At 48.4% G+C, this 17,260-nt stretch overlaps 1 protein-coding gene across 1 annotated transcript in view; it reads left to right on the forward strand.

The window, feature by feature from the left end:
- The window catches only part of C16H16orf96 (chromosome 16 C16orf96 homolog), a 54,896-nt gene that overhangs the window by 17,189 nt on the left and 20,447 nt on the right, over positions 1-17,260 (forward strand). The window contains 7 exon segments of the mRNA XM_049699404.1: positions 9,594-9,698; positions 11,145-11,225; positions 11,436-11,522; positions 11,647-12,036; positions 12,152-12,791; positions 15,140-15,225; positions 15,589-15,699. Of these exon segments, the coding sequence (XP_049555361.1) occupies positions 9,594-9,698; positions 11,145-11,225; positions 11,436-11,522; positions 11,647-12,036; positions 12,152-12,791; positions 15,140-15,225; positions 15,589-15,699 (1,500 nt within the window).

A 17,260-nucleotide genomic window follows, 5' to 3' on the forward strand; every position in this document is an offset into this window, starting at 1 on the left:
CCATGGCTCACGGGCCTAGCCGCTTCACGGCATGTGGGATCTTCCCAGACCGGGGCATGAACCCGTGCCCCCTGCATCAGCAGGCGGACTCTCAACCACTGCACCACCAGGGAAGCCCTCAAATGGTATGTTATGTGAATCTCACCTCAATGAAAAAAAGATAATTGAGGACCTGTAGGTGAGGAAACTGACACTCAGAAAATAGAACTACCATATGACCCAACAATCCCACTACTGGGCATATACCCTGAGAAAACCATAATTCAAAAAGGCACATGCACACCAATGTTCACTGCAGCACTATTTACAGTAGCCAGGATGTGGAAGCAACCTAAATGTCCATCGACAGGTGAATGGATAAAGAAGATGTTGTACATATATACAAAGGAATATTACTCATCCATAAAAAGGAACGAAATTGGGTCATTTGTAGAGATGTGGATGGACCTAGACTCTGTCATACAGAGTGAAGTAAGAAAGAGAAAAATAAAAAAAAATAAATAAAAAAAGAAAGAGAAAAATATCACATCTTAACACATATATGTGGAATCTAGAAAAATGGTACAGACAAACTTATTTGCAGGGCAGGAATAGAGACGCAGATGTAGAGAACGGACATGTGGACATGGGGGGAAGGGGAGGGTGGGACGAAGTGGGAGATTAGGATTGACATAAGTACACTACCATGTGTAAAATAGCTAGCTAGTGGGAACCTGCTGTATAGCACAGGGAGCTCAGCTCAGTGCTCTGTGATGACCTAGATGGGTGGGATGGGGGGGGTCCAAGAGGGAGGGGATATATGTATACATATAGCTGATTTACTTTATTGTACAGCAGAAACTAACACAACATTGTAAAGCAACTATACTCCAATTTTAAAAAAATAAAAGAAAAGAAATATCATTGATTTGCTGCGGGTGCAGCAGCCAGTGACCGGGGAACAGGGATGAGCTGAGGCCTTCTGATTCAGGACCCACCTTGGAACTCTTGCTCCCCTGCCTCCCCACCCAACACAGTTATCCATCAGGAGCTGTAGCCTTGGGGAAGAGTTGGATTTTGAAGAATAAATACCCCAGCCTCTCTCTCCTCCCTTCCTCCCATTGGCCAAATAAGAGGGCCAGAAGTCAGAGCGCCAGGGGTGTGGAGAGCGCAGTGCCTGTGGGTCAGCCTCTGAGAGCACTTGAGTAGGGGCAGAGGATGGATGTGCGGGGGCAACAGAGAACATCCATCACATGGAGGAGTCATTCCAGGATGTCTTAGGTTAACACTCCTCTTATTTAAATTGAGGTGTGAGTCACATAACATAAAGTGAACAGCTGGGTGGCATTTGGTACATTGATAGTTAGTGCAAGCACCACCTCTATCCCCTTCTAAACCATTTCCATGGCTCGAAAAGGAAACCCTGTGTCCTCGTCACTCCCCACTCCTCCTCCCTCCACCCCAACAATGCTAATCTGCTTTCTGGCTCTAAAGATTTACCAATTCTGGGCATTTCATATAAATAGAATCATACAATATATGGCTTTTTGTGTCTGGCTTCTCTCACTGAGCGTCATGTTTCCCAGGTTCATCCACATTGTAGCCTGTGTCTGTGCTTCACTCCCTTTTATGGCTGAATAGTATTCTATTGTAGGGACAGACCACATTGGGTTTAACCATTCACCTGTTGCTGGGCATTTGGCTTGAGACTCTTTTTTTTGGCCTCATCGTGCAGCTTGCAGGATTGTAGTTCCCAAACTAGGGATTGAACCCGGGCTCCCTGCAGTGAAAGCACCCAGTCTTAACCACTGGACCACTAGGGAATTCCTGGGTTGAGACTCTTTTTAAACAAAAGCAGTGTATTATTTGAAGGACGCTGGGGTTTCTCATTGGCACCAAGGAAGAAGTGGGTGGACAGGCCTCAAAGGGAGGAAGTGTTCGTAGATCTCCTGCATCTTAAAAACAGCCCTTAACTTGTCTCAGCTTCCAGCTGCCAGTCTCCGGGTCTTCTGGTTATAATTTTTGGGTAAGAGAATGAGATGGCACACCTGGGGTCAGGTGTCCACTCCTGGCCAGGCAGGCAGGGTCGTGCCTAAGAATTAGAGCTCCTGGGGGCCCATTCCCACTGCCTGGACTGGCAGGCACCCCAAAGCTATCAGTACACAGGGACCACCAGGCTTTACGTCCAACCTGGGGGCTGAAAAAGGTGGGAGCCCTGGTGCAGGTGTTTGTAGAGGTGACAAACAGACAATGCAAGATCCCTTCCTAGAACTCAGAGACTCTATAGGCCATGAGAAGCACAGAGCAGAGTCCACCAGCCTGACTTTCCTGGGCCTTGTGTCTCTTCTCCTCACTGTCCCCTTCACCCTCACTCCTCCACTTGCTCCCTCCCCAGGGGAATGATCTTGAGAACAAGCGCTCACTGCATGCCAGGTGAGCTGGATGCTCCATCTGTTCACTCCTTTAATCTTCTTAACGACTCTAAGAGGAAAGTGCTGTCATTATCCCGTGCTTACAGATGAGGAAATGGAGGCACAGAGAGGTTAAGTAACCCACTCGAGGTCACAGAGTTAGAAAATGGGGAGCCAGTGCCAACTTGAGCCGAGTGGGTAGTTGGAAGGCATAGGATTGTGGGTGCTGAGATGCCACTTACCCCCTGGAAGGGGTGAGGGATGGCCACGGCCTCCTCCTCTCAGGATTGCTACAACAATTAAAACCAAACAAGATAAAGCATGGGAACTGCTTAGCACAGAGCTGGACGTCCGTTCTGGCCGAGATGGGCTGATGCAGGCGAGAGGCAAAGCGACACGGTGTGAGCCATAAATCTTCGTGCTCAGTGGAAGCAGCCAGGCACAGAGAACCACACTGCATGATTCTGTTCATAGACAACGCCCAGAATAGGAAAGTCCGTAGCAACAGAAAATGTCAGTTGCCGGGGGCTGGGAGTTGAGTGCTGGTGGGTATGGGTTTTTTTCTGGGGCGATGAAAATGTTCTGGAACTAGATAGTGGTGACGGCTGCACAAACCTGTGAATGTACCAACTGCCACCGAATTGTTCACTTTAGTATTGTTATGTGTGTTTTACCACACGCACAAAAAGCAGAGATCATCTAACTATATGCTGTCTCCAAGAGACACACTGATTCAAAGACAAATAGGTTGGAAGTTAAAGGATAGAAAAAGATATTCCACACAAGCAGTAGCCAGAAGAGAGCTGGAGTTACTGTACTAACATCAGAACAGGATAGACTTTAAGACAAGAAGTGTTACTAGAGACACAGAAGGCTGCAGGGGTGGCTGAGGGCAGGTTACAGGGACCTCAAAGCTGGAGAGGTGGACACGATGTCCGAGGTGCCAGCCCCTCCGGAGCAGCCTGCCCCCGGCCTGCCTTGATGGATGAAGTCTCCTGGAATGCACGAGTACCCAGAGTGGACCAGCCAGCTCACACAGGGGGCTGGTGGACAGGTTCGGAACTGGTCATGCCGCCCTCAGAGGACTGTTTGTGCACCTAGGAATGTCCCCACCACAGTTAGAGAATGTCGCCAAGTCCCAGTCTGGCTGAGGTTGCCAGGGTTACCACGCTGACCCATTGTCGGGGTTGCCATGGTAGCTGGTTCTAGGGCGGTGCAAGCTGCTTAGCTAAGAATCTACAACCCACTCCCACCGTCCCCCCAACTCCGGCCCACGTCAGCCAGGCTGGCAGACCAAATGCCACCCTTCATGGGGAAAGACAAGCCTCCCAGCCCCAGCACCTACCCCAGATGGGGTGAATGGTGCCCTGGAAACTAAGACAGGCACCAAGGGGGCTTCTGGAGAGGTTTGGGAGGACCCACAGGTGCAGCACACCGCTGGATTTGGGGGCTCGGGTAGGGCAGCAGGTCCTCACTAAGCAAGCTTAGATTGCAGTTTCTAACCCTCAGCATGACTGACATTTGGGGCCGGATAATTCTTTGTGGTGGAGACTGTCCTGTGCACTGAGGGATGCTGAGCAGCATCCTTGGCCTCTACCCACTAGATGCCAGGAACACCCCATAGTCATGACAACCAGAAATGTCTCCAGACTTGCCAAAAGCCCACTGGGGGCCAAATCGCCCCATTGAGAACTGCTTAGAAAACCTGGGCTCCCTGCTTGCTGTGCAACCTCCAGGGGGGCACCCACCCAGGCTCCCGGCGCCAGGGAGCATTTCCAGAATTGCAGGTTCCCAGGCCCTGCCTGCATCTCCCAGGCAGCCCTGAACAGGAGTTTTAGAAAGCTGCTCAGAAGCCCCTGGCTGTCTCTTCGAGGCCTCGGTTATCTCAGGTTATCTCATCTGTTATGATAACCCCTGCTGGCGTCACAGGGGAAAATCAGGGGCCATGTCCACTGTCTGTTATTAAGATTGTTCTGGCTAACCCCGTTTCCATAAGTAAACTTGTGTATCCCACTAGGGGATTGTAACAACCTGTTGCTGCATTTTTTTTTGAAATTTCAAAACTCCCTCCCCATTTTACTCCCCCAACCAAAATCTCCTGCTGTGTATCCCACAATTAAAATGATTTTAAATTTAAATTGGTTTTTGAGAATTCCAAAGCAAAGCTTAAGGGCACGGAAGACCCTTTGGGGTTTTAGAGAATCAAGGTGAAAGTCATTGCAGTAATAGTAATGAACTTCCTGCGTTGGCAGTGTTCTTCCCAGGGTGCCGGGAAGAGCTATTGCATTCCTCCTTCCCTGGGAAGGAAGTGCTGTTAGCATTACCATTTCCCAAGTTCTGGCTCTGAGGCCTTGTAGACCAGTCTAGCTGATTGTTCAAGGGGATGTTTGTCTTGGACCCCCTTATCAGCCCTTGAAAGCTTCTGGAAGCACTTGGACCCCAGGTCGAACCTACATTCTTGAAGCCATCTTCAGACAGAGAGAAAGAGACAGAAAGACAGAGGGAGAATGAATGTCTGGACATTCTGCTTCCAAGAAGGGCAGCTTTCTACAATTCGCTTCCCTGAACTTGGCTCCATCCCAGCCCTGATTGTGGCCTGAGGGGCCAAGTGGGATCTTCCTGGCTGTTCTCCCACCAACACAGTCCAGAGTTCGGGGCGTGACCCCCCTGGTGAGAAGCAGGCTAGATCTGCTGTGGGAAACCTTTAACTGCATGTCCTAGGAGACCCACGAGAAAAGCGTCTTCCTCCTCTCCTGTGCAGCCCCTACCCATGGAGCAGCCCACCAGGCCATCGTTTCTGGGTTTGCCCTGTAGTTACCCATGGGAGAGGGGTATGATTCCTGCTCAGGTGATTTGGTCCCCTGGTTATACCCAGAGATATAAGGGGAGGGGGAAGCATCCCTGCATACGTGGGGGATCTGGACCTTGTAGATTTCTCTGAAAAGCATTTTTCTATCTACAGCAGATAAGGCCTTGGAAAACTGGTCTCTTAATACTATTATCACTCCCAGAAAACTTAACAGTGACTTGTGAATACCATCCAATAGACAGTGTTGCAGTTTCCCCCAGTTAAAACAAAAATGCTATTGTTTAAAGCTTTATTGAGATATATTCCACATACCAGGAAGTTCATCCATTTAAAGTGTACTGGGGGCTTCCCTGGTGGCACAGTGGTTAAGAATCCACCTCCCAATGCAGGGGACGCAGGTTCGATCCCTGATCGGGGAACTAAGATCCCACATGCCACAGGGCAACTAAGCTTGCATGCCGCAACTACTGAGCTTGTGCATCTCAACGAGAGAGCCCACATGCCGCAAACTACAGAGCCCATGCGCCCTGGAGCCTGCAGGCCACAACTACAGAGCCCATGCACCCTGGAGCCTGGGCTCCACAACTAGAAAGAGAAAATCCATATGCCACAACTAGGGAGAAGCCCGCGCACCACAGTGAAGAGCCCACGCTGCAATGAAAGATCCTGTGTGCCTCAACGGGATCCCTGGACCACCAGGGAAGTCCCTTACCATAATGTCTTCAGGCTTATCTGTAGCATGTATCAGTACTTTATTTTTTGGCCATATAATATTCCATTGTATGGGTAGACCAGATTTTGTTTATCAGTTGATGGGTATTTGGGTTGTTTCCACCTTTTGGCTATTAGGAATAATGCCACTATGAACATTGCTGTACAAGATTTTCTGTGAACATAGGCTTTCATTTCTATATACCTAAAGGTGGAATTGCTGGACCACATGGTAACTCTGTGTTTCAATCTTGGGGAACTGTCAGCCTGTTTTCCAAAGAGGTGCACCATTTTATATTCCTGCCAGCAGTATATAAGGATTCCAATTTCTCCACATCCTCACCAACACTTCTTATTTTCTGTCTTTTTGATGATAGCCATCCTAGCATATCTCACTGTGGTTTTGATTTTTATTTTCCTGGTGACTAATGATGTTGAGCATCTTTTCTTGTGCTTATTGCCCATTTGTATATCATCTTTGGAGAAATGTCTGTTCAGATCTTTGCCCATTTTTAAAACTATTTATTTATTTATTTTGGCCACTCTGGGTCTTAGTTGTGGCATGCAGGATCTTCCTTGAGGCACACAGGATCTTTTAGTTGTGACATGTGGACTCTTTAGTTGCGGCATGCGAACTCTTAGTTGTGGCATGCATGCAGGATCTAGTTCCCTGGCCAGGGATCGAACCCAGGCCCCCTGCATTGGGAGTGCGGAGTCTTATCCACTGGACCCCCAGGGAAGTCCTTGCTCATTTTTAATTGGATTATTTTTCTTATATGTAGCTGGATTCAGTTTGGTAGTATTTTGTTGAGGATTTTTGCATCCATATTCTAGTTTTCCTGTGATATCTTTGATTTTTATCAGGGCAATATTGGCCTCATAGAATGAGTTAGGAATTCTTCTGGTTTTTGGAAAAGTTTGTTAAGAATTGGTATTAATTGTCCTTTAAATTTTTGATAAAAGTCATTGGTGAAGCCATCTGGGCTTGGGCCTTTTTTCACGTGTTGTTGTTGTTTTTGTTTTGCTAATTCAGTCATTTTACTTGTTTTAGGTCTATTCAGATTATTTTGTCTTGAGTCAGTCTTGGCAGTTTATGTCTTTCTAGGAATTTGTCCATTTCATCCACCTTATCTGATTTGTTGGCATACAACTGTTCATAGTATTCCTTTATAATTCTTTTTATTTCTGTAGGGTCAATAGCAATGTTCCCTCTTTGATTTCTCATTCTAGTAATTTGAGTCTTCTCTTTTTTTCTTGGTCAATCCAGCTAAAGGTTTGCTAATTTTGTTGATCTTTTCAAAGAACCAGCTTTTAGTTTCATTGATTTCCTCTATTATTTTTCTGTTCTTTATTTCAGTGGTCCCTAACCTTTTTGGCACCAGGGACTGGTTTCGTGGAAGACAATTTTTCCACGAACCAGGGGGTGGGGTGGTTTCAGGATGATTCAAGAGCATTATATTTATCGTGCACTTTATTTCTATTATTATTACATTGTAGTATATAATTAAATAACTGTACAACTCACCATAATGCTGACAGGAGGTGGAGCTCAGGTGGTAATGTGAGCAATGGGGAGCGGCTATAAATACATATGAAGCTTGCTTGCTTGCCCGCTGCTCACCTCCTGCTGTCCGTGGACCAGGAGTTGGGGACCCCTGCTCTATTTCATTAGTTTCCACTCTAATCTTTATTGTTTCAGTTTTTCTACCTTCTTTAGTTTTATTTTGATCTGTCTTTTCCAGTGTCTTCAGGTAGAAGATTAGGCTATTGATTTGAGATCTTTCTTCTTTATTAATATTGTCACTTCCAGCTAAAATTTCTCTCTAAGCACTGCTTTAGCTGCATCCTGTAAGTTTTGGTGTGTTTGTGTTTTCATTTTAATTCATCTCAAAGTGTTTCTAATTTCCTTTGCAATTTCTTCTTTGACCCATTGGTTATTTAGGAGAATGTTGTTTAATTTCCATATATTTGTGAACTTCCAAAAGTTTCTTCTGTTATTGATTTTTTTTAAATAAATTTTATTTATTTATTTTTGGCTGCATTGGGTCTTCATTGCTGCGTGTGGGCTTTCTCTAGTTGCGGTGAGCAGGGGCTACTCTTCGTTGCCGTGCATGGGCTTCTCATTGCGGTGGCTTCTCTTGTTGCAGAGCACGGGCTCTAGGAGCCCAGGCTTCAGTAGTTGTGGCTCGCAGGCTCTAGAGCACAGGCTCAGTAGTTGTGGCACACGGGCTTAGTTGCTCAGCGGCATGTGGGATCTTCCTGGACCAGGGCTTGAACCCTTGTCCCCTGCGTTGGCAAGCAGATTCTTAACCACTGTGCCACCAGGGAGGCCCCTGTTATTGATTTCTAATTTAACTCCATTGTGGTTGAGAATACACATTTTGTATGATTTCAGTCCTTTTTAAATTTATTGAGTCTTGTCTTATGGCCTAACATATGGTCTATCTGGTAGAATGTTCTATTGGGTTGGCCAAGAAGTTTGTTCAGTTTTTCCGTAACATCTTATGGAAAAACCCGAACGAACTTCTTGGCCAACCCAATATGTATATTCTGACATTGTTGAGTGGAGTGTTCTAGAGATGTCTGTTATATCCATTTGGTTTATAGTGATCTTCATATCTTCTGTTTCCTTGATGATCTTCTATCTAGCTGTTTTATCCATTATTGAAAATCGGGTATTGAAGTCTTCAACTATTTCTCCTTTCAGTTATTTCAGTTTTTGCTTCATTTAGTTTTGGTACTTCATTGCTAGGTGCATGTTTGTTTATAATTATCATATCTTCCTGATGGATTGACCCTCTTATCATTATAAATGTACCTCTGTGTTTTAGTAATAATTTTTATCTTAAAGTCTATTTTGTCTGATATTAGTGTAGCCACTCTGCTTCTCTGTTGGTTACTGCTTGCATAGTATATCTTTTTCTACCCTTTTGTTTTCAACCTATTTGTATCTTTGAATCTAATATGTGTCTCCTATAGACAGCATGAGGTTGGATCATGTTTTCTTATCTATTCTGCCAATCTCTGCCTTTTAACTGAAATTTCAGCCATTTACATTTAATGTAATTACAGGTAAGAAGGACTTCTGCCATTTCACTATTTGTTATTTTTGTTACCTGAATGCCTAACTATGCACTAGTCCCTTTATATAAATTATCACTGTTTTTTCATACCCATTTAATTAACTGAGGAGTCTAAAATCTAGGAAGATGCAGTAACAGCCCCAGTCACTGGTGGAGCTGAGCTTTGAGACCAACATTGCACCCATCAGCTCTTGCCTTGAAGTTTCCTCCCTGCTCCTCTGGCTTCCCCCTTACCCTCCAAGGGCCAATCTGCACATGCGGCCAGAAGTACCCTTTAAAAATATAAATCCAATAAATTCCTTGTTGATCTTCCAGTGGCTCCTACCAAAGGGCATGAGATGCTTCATGATGAGTGACTCCTGCTTACTGAACACATTCAAACCGAGGGTTGCCTGCTTCCCACTTAGGCCACCTGAGAACTCAGAGCACGATTCACTTCAGTGTCATTTTCTGGCCTCTGAATATGTTCCAGCCTAGGCCTTGGAAGAGCCCAAAAGACTTCTTGAACCATGGCCATCACCAGAGAACTTCCACACTTTACTTGCCTTTTCCCCCAGCTGCACCTAACTTCACACTTTCCTTTCCTTTCTCCCTCTTCAGTCCATGAAGACCCTGCAGGATGTGCTCACCGACATTTATGCACTCAAGGTCACTGTTGAAACCCTCAGGAAGGATGTGGCCATGCTGAAGGACATGTTTGAAAAGGTAGACCCTCCCCAGCATCCTTCATACTGGCCATGCTGCTTGGACATCTGGTGGTTGGGGTAACAGGGTAAATCCAAGAAGCCTGTTCTTAGTCAAAGAACACAGCTATGGGGGCAGGAGAAGGGGTCTGACATGGCTGAGCCACTTGGTCCATCCCACTGAACTCTCTGCAGCTTACACAATGATCCTCACCCTGCTGTGTTAAGACATCATTTGTAAGTGACAGAAACCTAGTTCATCCTGGCTTAGGCAAAAGAAGAGAATTTATTGTCTCATTTACTAAAAAGTCAGGAATGCTTTCAGTTACAGCCAGATCAAGATGTTCATACCACATACCAAGGTGCTCAACATCTCTCCCTCAGTGATGCTTTCCTCTGGGTTGGCTTCATTCTCACTCAGATACTCCCCAAGTCCTGGTAACTCCAGGCTTATAGTCCATCAACTTATCAGAAAGAGAATACTTATTCCTTGTCTAGAAAACTTTGTTCACACTGAAAAGTGGAGTAAACCTAGCATAGGCATACATTCTAGCTCCCTTTGTAGCCACAAGAATATCAACCCAGACATGTTCTAACTCCTTACCATGATGGGAAAGGATATGGAATCCCTGAAGTGTAAGGTCACAGCTGGTGAGTCAGAGCTGGGCTCCAAAGCCAGGCCTCAACACCCCAGGCTGGTGTTATGGCTGAGGTTTTACAACTTGTCCCCAAATAACATGATTTACTGTATCATCCCTAATACACAGGTCAGTGTACGTATTTGATCATGATGGCAACTGTGAGAACTTCAGTCTTGGGCTGTGTAGCTCCCATCTGAGCAGAAAGGGCACTGCCAGGAAACTGTCATGAAACACTAAAACAGACAGTTGGCCAAATCTGTTTGGGAAACAATGCCTTCTCAGCTTACCTCTTCTCAGCTTACCTTCTCAGCTTACCTCAGCTTACCTCTCAGCTTACCTAAGATTCTTAAGGTACTTTGGCCCATTAAAGGCTCTGAGAAGTCCTTCGGTATAGAAACCCATTGAATGTTTTTTTGGGTTTTTTTTTTACGGTACGCGGGCCTCTCACTGTTGTGGCCTCTCCCGTTGCAGAGCACAGGCTCCGGACGCGCAGGCTCAGTGGCCATGGCTCATGGGCCCAGCCACTCTGTGGCATGTGGGATCTTCCTGGACCGGGGCACGAACCCGCATCCGCTGCATCAGCAGGCGGACTCTCAACCACTGCACCACCAGGGAAGCCCTGAATGTTTTTTAAGCCTAGCATTTCCCAAACTTATTTGCCCAGGGAACCCTTTCCCACTCAGTGGGAAACAGTTGTTTTGGAATCTGTTCTTCCTTCTCCATCTCTTAGTTACCTAGAGCTAAGGCTTTGCATTTGAGCTGGGGGAGAAGCAGGGCTGGGACCAGAACCTGCACCCACTGGCTCACAGGCTCGGCTCATTTGACAGATGCATCTGGAAAGAATAGATGCTTTCTCTGAAGATTTGAAAGGGCAGAACTGGAAGATGAGTGCACTGCAGTGGGAAGTGGTGAGGGTCTGGGGCCCATCCTACCACGCCAGACCCCCGCCCTCCAGGCCCAGGGGTGCTGGGGGCAAGGAGGGGTAGGAGGAGAACACAATCTGGAAAGGCCCATTTATTTGCAAGTGTGGAGGGCAGCATGGAGGAGGGAGCCACTGAGGGTACCACACCCTCTGGGTTCATGACCCTTATTCCCAATCTCCTTCCCACCCCCCCCAGATTTCTCTCCAGAACAAGATAACCACCATGCCCAAAACTGAGGACATGGTGCTCTGGAGCAGCCTCCATGAGGCCATGTTCACCCTGGTAAGTGAAGGAGGAAGCGGAGAGGCAGCATCTGAGCATCGGGGAAGGCGGAGTGAGGAGTGGACAGGGTGATCGCTGAGCTGGTCTGGAGCAGCCCTGGCCAGCCCAGCCCCCTCTTCCGCAGGGAACTGCTCCACAACTGCTGGATGATTCCAAGCGGTGGCAGATTGCGAAACATGTTGCAGAGATCGACCTTCCTCAGACGGCTGAGTACCACGAAGAAGTTAGCCACGGCCAGGTCGTGGAGGCCATCCAGCGCCCCAGTTCCTGGAGACCATCTGGCATTACCAAGTCCAGGGCAGCTACAGGAGGAGGAGTCTGCCCAAGCAGCTCTGCTTCCCAGGGCCCAGGGGCCGGACCAGGCCCAAGTGCTCGAACCTGGGCCTGCACCTGGACCTGGGCCTGCGTTTGGACCTGGGCCTGCCCCTGGACTGGGGCCTGCCCCAGGTCCTCAGCCCACACAATCAGGATCCTGGCCTGTACCACCACGAGGCTGGCTTCCTCCCAGAGGCTTGCCCGGGACTAGCTTGGGCTGTTTCCAGCCTGGCCTAGGCCCGTCGGGCTCCCTGTCTGCCCAGCTCTGGGGCTCTAGGACCCTACCCCCAGCCACGGAACTAGGCTTAGCTTAGCCTCATTTACTGCAGTCATGGTCTCGCCAGGGAGACACATCCAAGCTCTCAGCTCTCTCAGAAAAGGAGGAGGAATATTCCTCCGTGGAAGTGGGAGTCCCTCAGGATGGAGCCCCAAGGGCTGAGGCCTCCACGGAAGTACTCCCTAAGGGATCCCCGTCTGCGGTTCAGCAGATAAAATCCAATGCTGCCATTGCAGCTGCTGCCGCAGCCACCTTCGCAGCTGCAGCGACATCGGCAGCCCGGGCAGCTAAAGCGGCTGCCAGGCTGGTCAAGGACACCCTGGCCACCAAATTGGCAACAGCCGTGGCCGCATCCGGGCCCTTAGGGGTCCTTGCAGACATCCTGGGCACAGGGACCTCCCGTGGGGCCTTCACCGAGGACGGCGAGATGGAAGACTTGCAAGAGGTGGACTGTGAGGACGTCCTCTCTCCTTCATTCTCTTCTGCCCGTGTCCCTCCCAACATGGCCCTGTCGCAGGCCATGCTGGCTGCCGAACAGGCCATGACCGCTGAAGACAAGAAGAAGGCCGTCAGGTGTTCCATGAGCCACATAGCCCAGATGCCCATTAGACATGACTCCCTGAAAGAAGAGTTTGCCCAGCTGTCATCCAACCTGCATCAGCGTATGACTTATCTAGGTAGGCCCGGCCTGGCTTCTGGAAGGGTAACAAGGGCTCAGGCCCTCCCTGTGGCCTTTGCAAAGCACCTCCTCTCCTTCATTTAGCTGCCCCAACAAAATGTGCATTCAACCATTAGCCATTCATTCCTTTGGCTTAAGCATTAGCCTCTTACTAGTCTATTATTTTACAATGAATGTACAGTGAGGTCTTATCTTAGGGAAGAAGGCTGGTTAGGGTCTAAAGTTGGTGCTCAAGAAGGAAAATCAAGTCAAAATTACTCTTGGAAATTCCCTTTCAATAGCCCATAAAATAGTACTGCTGTACAGTATTTTGATAAGTCCAGATCAACCAGAGTGTCTAATAGCACTGAATAGACCCCAGATGAAGTGGTCAATTTGGGATTAGGAACAACAGCTGGGCAAACATATGTTTTCTTAAAGACTACAGTCAGGCTTCCCTGGTGGCGCAGTGGTTGAGAGTCCGCCTGCCGATGCAGGGGACATGGGTTCATGCCCCGGTCCGGGAAGATCCCACATGCCGTGGAGTGGCTGGGCCTGTGAGCCATGGCTGCTGAGCCTGCGCATCCAGAGCCTGTGCTCCGCAACGGGAGAGGCCACAACAGTCAGAGGCCCGCATACCGCAAAAAAAAAAAAAAAAAGACCACAGTCATGTTCTAGGTGGCAGTAGTACCAATAGACTTATGATCCCAGTTCATGCCCATGATGGGCATATGTTCACTGTGGGGAGTGGAGAGGAGAATGGCCTACCCTAGTGGTTCTCAACCTTAAGCTCACCTCAGCATCCCTGGGGCGCTTGGTAAGGCACAGGCTGATGGGCCCAGCCCCAGATCTGACCTGTTGGTGTGAGTGGGGCCCTAGAATTTCTCTTTCTAACCCATTCTGGGGGATGCTGCTTATGCTGCTGTTGGCTCAGGGAACCCACTTTCAGATCCACTGTCCTCCCCTCTTTGAATCATTATCTTGCTTTTTCGCTCTCTGCCAGGTGTAATAGTTGAATTAGCCTAAGTCAGATCCATACATGGTGCCACCCCTGATGGGCAGTGCCATTCCACAGATCTTGAAAAAGAACTTTGAGCAGCTAAAAAGAACCACATCGATCTCTGTGAATTCTGGGGCACAGCTTAGGTCATGATAGTCATGAATTTAAATATAAAACATAAAGCCATAATAGCCCAAACTCTACTTCTGACTAGTTGCCATTTTTGTTAAGAAAACTAAAAATAGGTTGTGAATGTGTCTTGGCTACAGTGTTTCCTATCCTCCTAGCTGTGTCATGTACATCACTTTTTGGCCTCTCATCCAAAACTGGATATAGGGCACTTTTTTTTTTCACCCCTCTCCTTTTATGTTAAATCCCCCTTTGAATCTTGTTTTGAGATAATACATTTCATAAACTCTCACAAGTAAATACTCCATAGTTTTTCTCAGGACCATTTCTGGGAGGGCAATAAATTCCAGAGAGGTTTCCCTAATAGGATAACCACGAGGCTGTCAAACATCTGAAATGGGGCAAGTTCAAGTTCTCATATGGTCCAAGCACAAAATGCACACCAGATATTGAGGGCTTAATACGAAAACAAGAATGTGAAATATCTCGTTAATCATTTTGTTGATCACATATTAAAATGATGCTTTTTTTTTTTTTTGGCTGCGCAGCTTGTGGGATCTTAGTTCCCTGACCAGGGATTGAACCCGGGCCCTCGTCAGTGAAAACGTGGAGTCCCAACCACTGGACTGCCAGGGAATTCCCAAAATGATGCTATTTTGGATTATATTGGGTTATGGACTTCCCTGGCAGTCCAGTGGTTGACTCCAAGCTCCCGATGCAGGGGGCACGGGTTCAGTCCCTGGTTGGGGAACTAAGATACTGCATGCCCCACAGTGTGCCCCCCCCAAAACCCACATAGATTATATTGGGTTAAACAAAATATTTTCTTAAAATTAATTTCACCTGGGACTTCCCTGGTGGTCCAGTGGTTAAGACTTCACCTTCCAATGCAGGGGGTGTGGGTTTGATCCCTGATCAGGGAGCTAAGCTCCCACCTGCCTCGGGGTCAAAAAACCAAAACATAAAACAGAGGCTATATTGTAACAAATTTAATAAAGACTTTAAAAATGGTCCACATCAAAAAAAATCTTTAAAAAAATTAATTTCACCTGCTTATTTTTAGATTTTTTTTTTTAAATTTTCACTAGAAAATTTTAGATGATCTCAAAGGTCCCCAAGCTCACAGCATCTCTCTGTTGGAAAGCACTGCCTTAAATATAACAGAAGCAGGTGGAACTCTAGATGAAGCATCTTCCCCCATCCCTGCCCCCAACAGCCACCCCCTCCTTTGCTTTCAGCTGATATGGGAGCCTCTTCCAAGCTTGGGACAACGGCGGACGTATTGCAAGAAAAGATTGGCAGCCTCCAGAAATCCAGGATGAGGGTCAGTGTCCTGGGCAGAAAAGGCATTTGAGAAGACGATGGCTTGAGGTGATGGCAGACTCCATGGCCACAGCCAGGTGGAGGCCCTGCCCTTCTGGATGCAGCGTTTGTCCTGGAGCTGAAAGGAGCCCTGGAGAGGGAGTGGGGCCCAGAAGGGAGTTGCAGCCCCGCGGAGGCAGGTCTGCCCTGGCTGGTGCAAGGCTCCCAGTGGTGGGTGGCCACATGGTTCCCTCTGACAAGTGTCTAAAGTGGCAGTTGGCTGGCAGGCTGGGGACGCCCTGGTCTGGTACTCTCTTGAAGTCCCTTCCCAGCCGTGGCGACCTCAGAAGCAGAGGCCTCTTGTGTCTATGTCTCCCCCTTGTAGGAGGAGGAACTTGAGAGAATTTGGGGCCACCAGATAGAGATGATAAAGGACCACCACCTCGTGCTGGACAGGGCAGTGGACAAGCTCCAGATTCGCCTGGATGAGTTTAAGGTTTGGAGGTCCGGAAGGGCCCAGAGGAGGGAGGATTCCTCATTGGGACATTCAGATTCTCCCCAAAGATTTCACAGACACCCTGAAGGCAGGGGAACCAGGGACACTTTCCTGGCATTTTACTGTGTGTAAGTTATACTTCCATGAAAAGCAAACAAATCCCGCCACCTGCACCCCCAACACATAAACAAGAGGGCCTGAACAGGATCTGTCTCGTTCACCGCTTGGGTCACCCACGCCAGAAGGGTGCCTGGCACAAAGTGAAGGCTCAGAATGTGCTGAATGAATCGGTGAGTGGATAAGAGGATTTCTTGGGCCAGCTGTTGATGTTCATAACCTTTCCCCTAAACTGGCTTGTTCCCGAGTTCTCACACCATGGGGCCTGTCCGGAACAGCAGAGTCTGACCTGAGAAATGTGAGGACGATGCAGAGCACCTCCCAGGGGTCATTCAACCAGACACCTTCTCCCTTGGGCTCACTGAGCTGGCCTGATGACCCTGCCCTGATGACCTCGGGACCAGTCCCATCTGTGCCTTGTCCCAGAGGCATCCCAGACCCTTGGGGAAAGGATCAAAGTTATTCCCGGTGGGAGGAGATGACCCCAGGGTATAGAGACAAAATCCCAAACAGATCCACCTGAGGTGATTTCCATAGAGGGCTTCTGATTCCAAGTCAGGGGGCTGTTGGTGGGATGCACTAGGGTGTGGGGAGCGAAAGGCGAGGGCACAGCTCCCCCTCCCAAGGCGGTCACACAGAGTGACCAGGCTAGTGTGCACAGGGCAACTTGGACGGGAGAGGAGTTCATTGAAGGTGAGCCGATGCCCAGCCCAAGTGGGGAAAGAAGGGAGTGCCTGGGCCGTGTGTGGGCTCCCAATACACGGTTTCAGGCCCAGACTTTTGTGAGCACCAGGATCAGGAACTACATAGTCTCCTGCCAACTCTGCGCCCTCATTTAGCCACTGCTTTTCAGAGAGACTGGGATGCCATGTCCTAGGGACCTATTGGTGTCCTTCCTGGTCGGAGACTGGGGCCAGTTCTTTCAGCACTTCTGATGTGTGTCCAGCACCATGTCCTGCCCTGCTCGGGGTGGCGGGGGTGGGCGTAGGATCTGCCTCCAAGGAGCTGTCACTCGTCACTCGTTGAGAGAAAGTCAAGAGGAGTTTGGCCAAACAGACCAAATGGATCACGTCAGCCTTTGTCCAGACTTCCTTCCTGCCCGTTGTGCCAGCAAGAACTAATTGCTTATAAAAGTGAACCCTGGAAAGATCAGGAGCTGGGCTTTGTACCCAGCACGCTTCATTAAATAGTTCTTAAATGAACATGGGCTGCAAGAGATCAGCAGCCTCGTGGAGCCCTTCCAGTAGAGGAAGGAGGGAGGGCAGACACCTCTGCCCTGGTTCTGTCGCAACATGGGGACTAGAGAGGAAACACCGCTGTTACTGTGTTACCTGGATGCCTGGGAGAAAATGTTCTGGATGTAACAGGTGGCACGAGAAATCCCCATTCATTCCCTGAGTCATTCAGCCAACGTCATTGAGCCTTCACTGTGTGCCAGGTGCCC

This window comes from Orcinus orca, chromosome 16, assembly GCF_937001465.1.
Source record: "Orcinus orca chromosome 16, mOrcOrc1.1, whole genome shotgun sequence".
NCBI lineage: Eukaryota > Metazoa > Chordata > Mammalia > Artiodactyla > Delphinidae > Orcinus > Orcinus orca.